This window comes from Cnephaeus nilssonii, assembly GCF_951640355.1.
Source record: "Cnephaeus nilssonii genome assembly, chromosome: 6".
NCBI lineage: Eukaryota > Metazoa > Chordata > Mammalia > Chiroptera > Vespertilionidae > Cnephaeus > Cnephaeus nilssonii.
Window position 1 is genome coordinate 102,894,887 of NC_137077.1, and position 11,028 is coordinate 102,905,914.

The window sequence follows — 11,028 nt, forward strand, 5'->3', positions numbered from 1 at the left end:
CAATGGAACAGAATAGAGATCCCAGAAATGGACCCAAGGCATTATACTCAATATTTGACAAAGGAGGCAAGAGCATACAATGGAGTCAAAACAGTCTCTTTAATAAGTGATGCTAGAAAATTTGGTCAGATACATGCAAAAAAATGAAACTAGACCACCAACTTACACCATACACAAAAATAAACTCAAAATGGAGAAACCAAGATGGCGGCATAGGTTAAACACCTAACCTACAGCCGGGCACAACAATTTCAAAAACACAACTAAAAGTCAAAACGGACATCATCCAGAACCACAGGAAAGCTGGCTGACTGAAATGCCCACAATTAGAAGGAAAGAGAAAACCACAAGGAAAATCAGAGAAGCCGTAAAAGCTTGAGGTATGGAGACACGGGCGGAGACACGAGCCCGCGCGCGTGCGGGGAAGACGGAGCCGGAGAGGAAGGGGCGGCTGACGGCCTGGCCGGCGTTCTCTAGCAGGAAGGAGATAAAAGCGCCAGATTGTGCTGAACCCCAGCTCCGACTGCACTGAACCCCAGTTCCGGGCGAAACCCTGGGAAGCCGGGCTCATGCTGGGGGAGTCTGGGCTGTGGGGCGGAGACATGGAGGAGTTGCGCCGGAGCCGCGCACGGGAATGTGCGCAGAGGAGGGTCTGTTGCCTGTGCCGCTGGATTGCCCTAGCGGGAAGCAGACAAAAGCTCCGGACTGTGCTGAACCCCCAGTTCCAACTGCACTGAACCCCAGTTCCGGGAAAGACCCGGGGAAGCCAGGCTCATACTGGGGAAAGCTGGGCTGTGGGGCAGAGGTGCAGAGAGGCGGCGAAGAGCAGAGCACCGGAGGCGCGCACGGGATTGTGCGCGGAGGATGGGCTGTTGACTGTGCCACTGAGTCGCCCTGGAGGGAAGGAGACAAAAGCGCCAGACTGCGGTGAGCCCCAATTCTGACTACACGGAAACCCAGTTCCGAGCGAGAATCTGGGAATCCAGATTCATTGGGGGAGAGACTAGACTGTTTGGCAGCGCGCGAAACTCCAGGGCGCTTTTCTCCCAGAGGTGTTTGCTGGGAGTACAGAGGGACACAGGAACCTCATAGGGCGGGGCTGACGGGAAGCCAAGGCGGTAGGCTCCGCCCTGTAACTCCGCCCCATCCAAGCTGAACACAGAGGCTTTTACAATTTTGCAAGTCTAGTTGAATGGGGCTGTCTCCCGGCATAGACACAGCTGATCCTCACAGCCAATTGGACTGGAGGTCACATCCTCCCAGTGTACCAACAGCAATCAAGGCTTAACAACACCAAGACTTTGCACTCAGCCCACAAAGGGGGGTATCAAGAGCGACCACCTAGGGAGATTGGGGAAGCTGAGCGATAGGGAGGCAGCCAAAAGGGGAAGACACCGAAACAGGTCACGAATATAAGGGATGCTGTAATTCCTGCTGAGGGGCCACAGGCAGTAGCTGACCTACACTCCATTGGAGACCCAGAAACGAGGGCATCTAGTGGTCGGTGTGAGATGACACCAGATTTCAACCACTCCCATAAGGGACACATTCAAGAGGCAGACGCAGTGAGCGCCAAAGCCTTGCTGCACCAAGACCCGGCACATAAACGTGTCTCCCGCACAGCAACTCTTCCTTTATAGACACAGAGGGTCCGCACGGCCAATTGGCCTGGAGGACAATTCCTCCCAGTGACACCAACAACAATCAAGACTTAACTATACAAACAAGGACCAAGATGGAGGCATAGGGCAGAAGCCTGATTGCTGCCTACCACAACAATTTTGAGACTACGACGGGAGAGCAGAGCAGACACCATCCAGAACCACCTGAGGGCTGACTGAGCAGATGCTCTACAACTAGAATAAAAGAGAGGGGTACGCGGGATGAAGCTGATGCCGGTGACCCAAAGACCACACTTTAAAAACTACGGCTCAGGCGACACAATGGCGGCCTGGATCGTGCTCGGCGCAGTTCCCCCAGCGGTCTCCGGCTGAGGGGAAGGCTTCACTCGCTGCCGAGCACGGACAGATGAGCCCCTGGGAGACATGGGGTGGGAGACTACGCGCTTGCTGACCTCCGAGTCCTTCAAGAATCTCAACGCCCCGGAAGCGGCCAGGTGCGCACGCTCGGCGACCGGCCACCACTGCAGACCCAAGGGCCGACGCAGCCACCCCGGACCAGCCCGCCGCCGCGCACCGGGCACACCGGAGCTTTGCCGAGCCCGCCGCCCAACGAGTTCTGCTGTGGCTGCCCTGGAACTCTGAGAAAATGGCCGAAGAAATTGCTGAGAGGGAATTGACCAACAGGAATTGGGATCAAGAAGATGAAACCCCACTGGGTTCCGGATCCGGGTGAAGCCGCGTGCCCCTGGGTCCAGGTGAGGCTGGGAACTGGGTCAGGGTGAGGCTGGGACCCGGGTCCGGTTGAGGCCACGTGCCCCTGGGTCCGGGCAAGGCCATGTGCCCCTGGGTCCGGGTGAGGCTGAATCCTGGGTCTGGGCGAGGCCGTGTGCCCCTGGATCCGGGTGAGGCTGGGTCCCGGGTCCGGGTGAGGCCGTGGGCCCCTGGATCCGGGTGAGCCTGGGTCCCGGGTCCGGGTGAGGCCGTGGGCCCCTGGATCCGGGTGAGCATGGCCCCGGGTCCGGGTGAGGCCGTGGGCCCCTGGATCCGGGTGAGCCTGGCCCCGGGTCTGGGTGAGGACGTGGGCCCCTGGATCCGGGTGAGCCTGGGTCCCGGGTCCGGGTGAGGACGTGGGCCCCTGGATCCGGGTGAGCCTGGCCCTGGGTCCGGGTGAGGCCGTGGGCCCCGGGTCCGGGTGAGGCCTTGGGCCCCTGGATCCGGGTGAGCCTGTGTCCCGGGTCCGGGTGAGGCCGTGGGCCCCTGGATCCGGGTGAGCCTGGGTCCCGGGTCCGGGTGAGGCCGTGGGCCCCTGGATCCGGGTGAGCCTGGGTCCCGGGTCCGGGTGAGGCCGTGGGCCCCTGGATCCGGGTGAGCCTGGGTCCCGGGTCCGGGTGAGGCCGTGGGCCCCTGGATCCGGGTGAGCCTGGCCCCGGGTCCGGGTGAGGCCGTGGGCCCCTGGATCCGGGTGAGCCTGGGTCCCGGGTCCGGGTGAGGCCGTGGGCCCCTGGATCCGGGTGAGGCCACGTGACCCTGGGTCTGGGAGAGGCCACGCGCCCCTGGGTCTGGGAGAGGCCACGCGCCCCTGGGTCCAGGCGAGGCCGTGTGCCCCTGGATCCGGGTGAGGCTGGATCTCGGGCCCGGGAGAGGCCACGCGCCCCTGGGTCCGGGTGAGGCCATGCGCCCCTGGGTCCGGATGAAGATGAATCCTGGGTCTGGGCGAGGCAGTGTGCCCCTAGATCCGGGTGAGGCTGGGTCCCGGGTCCGGGTGAGGCCGTGGGCCCCTGGATCCGGGTGAAGCCGTGCCCCTGGGTCCGGCCGAGACCAAACCAGAGGGAGTCGGACCTGCATTACCACCATTTGTCCACCATCCAGAGCTGAGGGGTCAGTGCCGACATGTACTCATAAGGAACTGGTGGACATTGATATTGGGTCTCAAAAGAACTGTTGGTCCAGAAAGAAACTCACTACAGACTGATTCATTTGCCTGTCAGCATAACTATTATTGCTCGTCGCACATTCAATTCTTATAAGTATATCTCTAGTGACACATGATTTCGCTCATCTAGGGGAAATGATGAACAACATAGACTGATGAACAAGAACAGAACCAGAAACAAGGAGGCATCGATCGGACTATCGGGCCTCAGAGGGAGGATAGGGGAGGGTGGGGGGAGGGAGGAGAGATCAACCAAAGGTCTTGTGTGCATGCATATGAGCCTAACCAATGCTTAAGTTCAACAGAGGGTTGGGGCATCCATGGGGAGGGGTGTGGGATGGGAATGGGGGGATGAGGACAAATATGTGACCCTTAATCAATAAAGAAATTAAAAAAAAAACTCAAAATGGCTAAAGGACTTGAATGTAAGACGGGAAACCATAAAAATCCTACAAGACTCCATAGGCAGCAAAGTTGCAGACATATATTGTAGCAATATCTTTACAGACACAGATCCTAGGGCAAGAGAGTCTAAGGAGAAAATAAACAAATGGGACTACATCAAAATAAAAAGCTTCTGCACAGCAAAAGAAACCATCAACAAAACAACAAGAAAGCCCACTGCATGGGAGAACATATTTACCAATATTATCTCCGATAAGGGTTTAATCTCCAACATTTATAGGGGACTCATACAACTTAACAAAAGAAAGATAAACAATCCAATCAGCAAATGGGCAAAGGACCTATTCAGAGACTTTTCAAAATAAGACATTCAGAAAGCCAAGAGACATATTAAAACATGATCAAAGTCACTAATCCTGGAGATGAAAATCAAAACAACAATGAGGTGCCACCTCACACCTGTCAGAATGGCTATCATTAACAAATCATCAAATGACATGTGCTAAGTATGGTACATCTACACAATGGAATACTATGCTGCTATAAAAAAGAAGGAATTCCTACCATTTGCAGCAGCATGGATGGAATTGGAGAGCATTATGCTAAGTGAAATAAGCCAGTCAGTGAAAGAAAAATAACACATGATCTCACTCATTTATGGATAATAAAGGACATTATAACCTGATGAACAAAAAGACAGATACACAGGCAGAGAAGCATCGAACAGACTGTCAAATTACAGCGGGAAGGCTGGGAAGGGTTGGGGGGGTAGGTAATAGATCAACCAAAGGATTTGTATGCATGCATATAAGCATAACCAATGGACGCAAGACACTGGGGGTGGGGGGGCGGTGAGGGCATGTGCTAGGTGGTAGAGGAGGCCGGGGGAAGGTCAATGGGGAAAAAAAGACATATGTACTACTATTTGTAATACTCATAAACAATAAAATAAAATTTAAAAAACAACTCTTGGAAATACTATGAACTCTATTCCAACAAACTGGACAACCTAGAGGAAATGGACATATCCCTAGAAAAATACAACCTTCCAAAACTCAATCAAGAAGAATCTAAAAATCTCAATAGGCTGATAACTATGGAGGAAATGGAAGCAGCCATAAAATAGCTTCCAGCAAACAAAAGCCCAGGGCCAGAAGGCTTCACAGGGGAGTTTTACCAAACATACAAGGAAGAACTAAAACCTATCCTCCTCAGACTATTCCAGAAAATTCAAGAGGAAGGAACACTTCCAAGCTCATTCTATGAAGCCAGCATTACCCTAATCCCAAAACCAGATAAAGACAAAACAATGAAAGAGATTTACAGGTCAATATCCCTCATGAACATAGATGCTAAAATTCTTAACAAAATTCTAGCAAATCAGATCCAGCATTACATCAGAAAGATTATACACCATGACCAAGTAGGATTTATCCCGGGGACGCAAGGATGGTACAATACCTGCAAATCAATAAACATGATACATCACATAAACAAATTGAGTGATTCAAATCATATAGTCATATCAATTGATACAGAAAAAGCACTTGACAAAATCCAACACCCTTTCTTGATAAAAACCCTTAGCAAAATGGGAATAGAGGGATCATACCTCAAAATAATAAAAGCCTTATATGACAAACCTACAGCCAACATCATACTCAATGGGCAAAAACTAAAACCTAAGAACAGGAATGAGATAGCGATGCCCACATTCAGCACTCCTGTTCAACATAGTCCTGGAAGTGCTAGCCATAGCAATTAGATAAGAAGAAATAAAAGGTATCCAAATTGGAAAAGAAGACATAAAACTCATTATTCATGGATGACATGATACTGTACATAGAAAACCGTAAAGACTCCGTAAAAAATATTAGACTTAATAAATGAATTCAGCAATGTAGCAGGATACAAAATTAATGCCAAGAAATCTAGGCATTTTTATACACAAATAGTGAATTTGCAGAAAAAGAGATTTAAAAAACAATCCCATTTACCATCACACCAAAAAATTAAGATACCTAGGAATAAACAACTAAGGAAATAACAGACCTGTACTTGGAAAACTACAGGACACTGAAAAAAGAGATAGAGGAAGACATAGACAGATGGAAGAACATACCGTGTTCATGGAATGATAGAATCAACATCATTAAAATGTCCATACTACCCAAAGCAATGTATAGATTCAATGCACTCCCCATTAAAATGCCAATGGCATATTTCACAGACCTAGAATGAACTTTCCAAAAATTTATCTGGGAAAAAAAAGACCCTGAATATCTGCAGCAATCCTGAGAAAGAAGAACAAAGTAAGAGGGATCTCAATACCAGATATCAAGCTGTATTATAAAGCCACTGTTCTCAGAACTTCCTGGTTCTGGCACAAGAACAGACATATAGACCAGTGGAATAGAATAGAGAACCCAGAAATCAACCCAAACCACTATGCTGAATCATATTTGACAAAAAAGGCAAGAGCATACAATGGAGTCAAGACAGTCTCTTCAATAAATGGTGTTGGGAAAATTTGACAGATACATGCAATAAAATGAAACTAGACCAACTTACACCATACACAAAAATAAACTCAAAATGTATAAAGGACTTAAACATAAGATGGAAAACCATAAAAATACTAGAGGAATCCACAGGCAGCAAAATCTCAGACATATGTCAAAGCAATATCGTCACCGATACAGCTCCTAGGGCAATGGAAACTAAAGAGAAAATAAACAAATGGGACTACATCAAAATAAAAAGCTTCTGTACAGCAAAAGAAACCATCAACTACAAAACAAGAAAGCCCACTGCATGGGAGAACGTATTTGCCAATGTTATCTCCAATAAGGGTATTTTGTTTGTTTGTTTGTTTTAATATCTTTTATTGATTTTTTTTTTTACAGAGAGGAAGGGAGAGGGTAGAGAGTTAGAAACATTGATCAGTCGCCTCCTACACACCCCCTACTGGGGTTGTGCCCGCAACTAAGGTACATGACCTTGACTGGAATTGAACCTGGGACCCTTCAGTCAGCAGGCCGATGCTCTATCCACTGAGCCAAACTGGTTAGTGCCCGATAAGGGTTTTATCTCCAACATTTACAGGGAACTCTTACAACTTAACAAAAGGAAGATAAACAATCCAATCAGCAAATGGGCAAAGGACCTAAACAGACACTTTTCGAAAGAGGACATAAGGAAAGTCAAGAGACATATGAAAACATGCTCAAAGTCACTAATCATCCCAGAGATGCAAATCAAAATGACAATGAGGTACCATCTCACACCTGTCAGAATGGCTATCATCAACAAATCAACAAATGACAAGTGCTGGCAAGGATGCGGAGAAAAAGGAACCCTCGTGCACTGCTGGTGGGAATGCAGATTGGTGCAGCCACTGTGGAAAACAGTATGGCGTTTCCTCAAAAAACTAAAAATGGAACTCCCATTTGACCCAGTGATCCCACTTCTAGGAATATATCCCAAGAAACTAGAAACACCAATCAGAAAGGATATATGCACCCCTATGTTCATAGCAGCACAATTCACCATAGCTAAGATTTGGAAACAGCCTTAGTGCTCATCAGCAGATGAGTGGATTAAAAAACTGTGGTACATCTACACAATGGAATACTACACTGTGGTAAAAAAAAAAAAAGAAGGAATTCTTTTTTTGGTGGTTTTTTTTTTTTGTAATTAGTTTTTTTTTATTGAGGTATTATATGTGTACATATCTTACCATTACCCCCCCCCACCCCATACCCACACATGCCCTCACCCCCCAGAGTTTTGCGTCCATTGTTTATGCTTATATGCATGCATACAAGTCCTTCGTTTGATTTCTTATCTCAAGAAGGAATTCTTACCATTTGCAACAGCATGGATGAACCTGGAGAGCATTATGCTAAGTGAAATAAGCCAGTCAGAGAAAGATAAATATCACATGATCTCACTCATTTGTGGAATATAATGAACAACATAAACTGATGAACAAAAACAGTTCCAGAGACAGAGAAGCATCGATCAGACCATCAAACCTCAGAGGGAAGGTAGGGGAGGGTGGGGGTAAGGGGGATAGATCAACCAAACGACTTGTATGCATGCATATAAGTCTAACCAATGGACACAGACACCAGGAGGGTGAGGGCATGAGGGGGGTGGGGGTGGGGCAAAAGGGGTATAATTACACATATCTTTAATCAATAAAGAAAAAAATAATCAGTAAAGAAAAAATGTAAAAAGGGAAAAAAACTTGGAAAATAGGATTTCTAAAGATTCATGAAAAGTCAATATGACATAGAGTTAGACCATAATATTTTTAATTATCTCATGTCATTGGACAGGTCATTTTTTTTTTTTTAAAAAATTGCTATAAATGTGTTGGAATAAATAGTTCTGTGCTAGCTTTTGTCTGTATAAGCTCCACTTTCTTTGTTCTCTCTGGAGCAGATGAGTTGCTACCTGAATCTGTGTCTCCTGGGTTGCAACTGCAATGCAACTCCTTTTGCTCAAATAAATGCTTTTTATTCTTTATTACAGTCTAGAATTAATTTTGGTCTATAAGGGCATCAGAGACAGTTTGAGAAAAGACCTGGAGGGGCACATAATATGTTTCACATGGGCAAAACATGAGCAAAGCTGCAGATGTTTGGCCTTCGAAATAGAAACTGATGGACATTCCAGGGCCTTAAAGATGCAGAACCACTTGCATGGACTGTCCCTGTCCTGTAGGGTTTTGAAATCTTGGGACAACAACTTGCTCTAGTCCAGTGGTCTCACAGTTTTTGAATTGAAGAGTCCTTTATACTCTTAAAAATAATTGAGGGCTCTTTGCCTCTTTGAGCCACCAGGATATACACAGGCCACTGGCACCATGAAGATTTAGACTTCGGAGAACGTCCTTGACCACCCATGGGAAACTGTTACAACAGCTGCAATGCAGAAATATCCAAACCCTATGAACCCAAGTGTGTTTGTATTGGAGCGACATGTAGAACCTTCTGGAAAGTTGCACAGCCATAGACTGCTCAGCACAGAGTGGGGACTGCCTTCCATTGTAAAATCTCTTATTGGTGTGGCAAGATCCAAAACATATGTGCAAAAACATTCTGTAGAGAAAACAATGGAACTTAAATCCACTAATATTTCATTTACAAATATGGTTTCAGTAGATGAGAGACTTATATATAAACCACATCCTCAGGACCCAGAAAGAACTGTTTTGACTCAAGAGGCCATCATCACTATGAAAGGAGTCAGCCTCAGTAATTACCTGGAAGGGCTGATGGTGAGCATGATATGTTCAAACGCTAGTAAAGGCCGAGAAGCAATGGAATGGGTAATACATAAATTAAATGCTGAGGTTGAAGAATTGACGGCTTCAGCAAGAGGAAGCATAAAGATGCCAATGGCAGCAGCAGCATTTGTACGGAAATGATGAAAGTTGGTATACAACACCTAGCCCCCCAGATCTCTACTAGCTGGCATTATATTTATTGTTATTTTAAAAATACAACTATATTTTAGGTAGAATGTTTTTTAATAGGATGAAGAAAGGACATGTGACTTGATCAAAACAAGGAGGTACAACCGAAGCCGGTTTGGCTCAGTGGATAGAGCGTCGGTCTGCAGACTGAAGGGTCCCAGGTTCGATTCCGGTCAAGGGCATGTACCTTGGTTGCGTGCACAATCCCAGTGGGGGGTGTGCAGGAGGCAGCTGATCGATGTTTCTCTCTCATCGATGTTTCTAACTCTCTGTCTCTCTCCCTTCCTCTCTGTAAAAAATCAATAAAATATATTTTAAAAAAAAAGAAGGTACAGTGTTTCTAAATAAAAGGGAGCATCTGAAATTATTAGTATTGTTTGAAATGACTCTGGTTTTGAAGATTCCATATTTATGTGAGAATTTAACAATTTTTTTAAAGTACATGGAAATTGGTGCTAGCATATTAAGTCTCTTTCAGATTGAATTTTAAAGCTTTTCATGTATTGGAACTCTACCTGGCTATGGACCAACCCTAGGACAAAGCAGAGCCACCTCCAAATAGACATAATTGCTCTGCTGTGGGAAACTTCAAGAGGGAACTCTCTTTCAAAGGAGAAACTGTATAGTTTTAAAATATATAAAGTTGTATAAAATAACTTGCTCTGCTATAAACCACCATTAAAAACCAAAGTGCTTTAATTTGGTACTTAAATGACATTTTTGGAGTTAAAATTATCATTCAAATAATATATAACTGCATCTTTATTCTATTAAATAGTACTGTATTTATTTGCCAAAGTTTTATAACTTAGTGAAGGTATTACCTTCTGTGGATTTGTATTTTATGATTTAGTATACTGTATTGTGGGTTGGTTATGTTAACTGAAAAAAATAAAGTCATTCCTGAAATTTTTCAGCACTCTACATTTAAAATAAATAAATAAATAAATAAATAAATAAATAAGGATTCCAAAGAACTTTGTGTGTATGGAGGCTGTGGAAAAGAATTGTATCTATCAATATTTACCATATTAGTAATTAAAGATAAATGGGAGATTAAAAATGGCAGCAGAGTAAGTGGATGCTACACAGTTATGCTCCCAGGACCAAACTGGCATTATAACTAAAATACAAAGAAACCTTCCTAAATAATCAATTGAAGACTAGCTGGCGAGAACCCTGATAACCAAGGATGGAAAGTGGAGACCACATAGAAACTGGTAGGAAATGCAGAGGTGCAAAAGGGCTGGCTGGGGTCCCACAGACAGCAGCTGAAGTTCCAGAGAGGTATCTCTGCTGTGGGGGGTTGCCAGTGAGAACTCTGGGTCTAAACGCCATGCTTGGCCCCCTAGCAGAGAGCACCAGACTGATAAAGGTGCCCACATAACATCTGGCTATAAAAAACAGCAAGGTTTCTGTATGCCAGAGAGAGATGGCTGGAAATGCAGGCAGCCTCTTAAAGGGTCAACACACGGATTTTCATGTGCAGTCACTTGGGCTCCTGCAGAGGGTGGGCAGAGTGCATTGAAGCTGTGTGAGTAGAAGCTAGGGTTGGGGGCGCTGGGTTAGAACTCAGAAGTCGG

At 46.0% G+C, this 11,028-nt stretch overlaps 1 protein-coding gene across 1 annotated transcript; it reads left to right on the forward strand.

The window, feature by feature from the left end:
• The first annotated feature begins 8,824 nt into the window (after positions 1-8,824).
• On the forward strand, positions 8,825-9,439 carry LOC307102390 (PRELI domain containing protein 3B-like). Its single transcript, XM_079775943.1, has one exon. The coding sequence runs from the start codon at positions 8,897-8,899 to the stop codon at positions 9,395-9,397; it is 501 nt and encodes a 166-aa protein (XP_079632069.1). The 5' UTR covers positions 8,825-8,896; the 3' UTR covers positions 9,398-9,439.
• Positions 9,440-11,028: the final 1,589 nt, after the last annotated feature.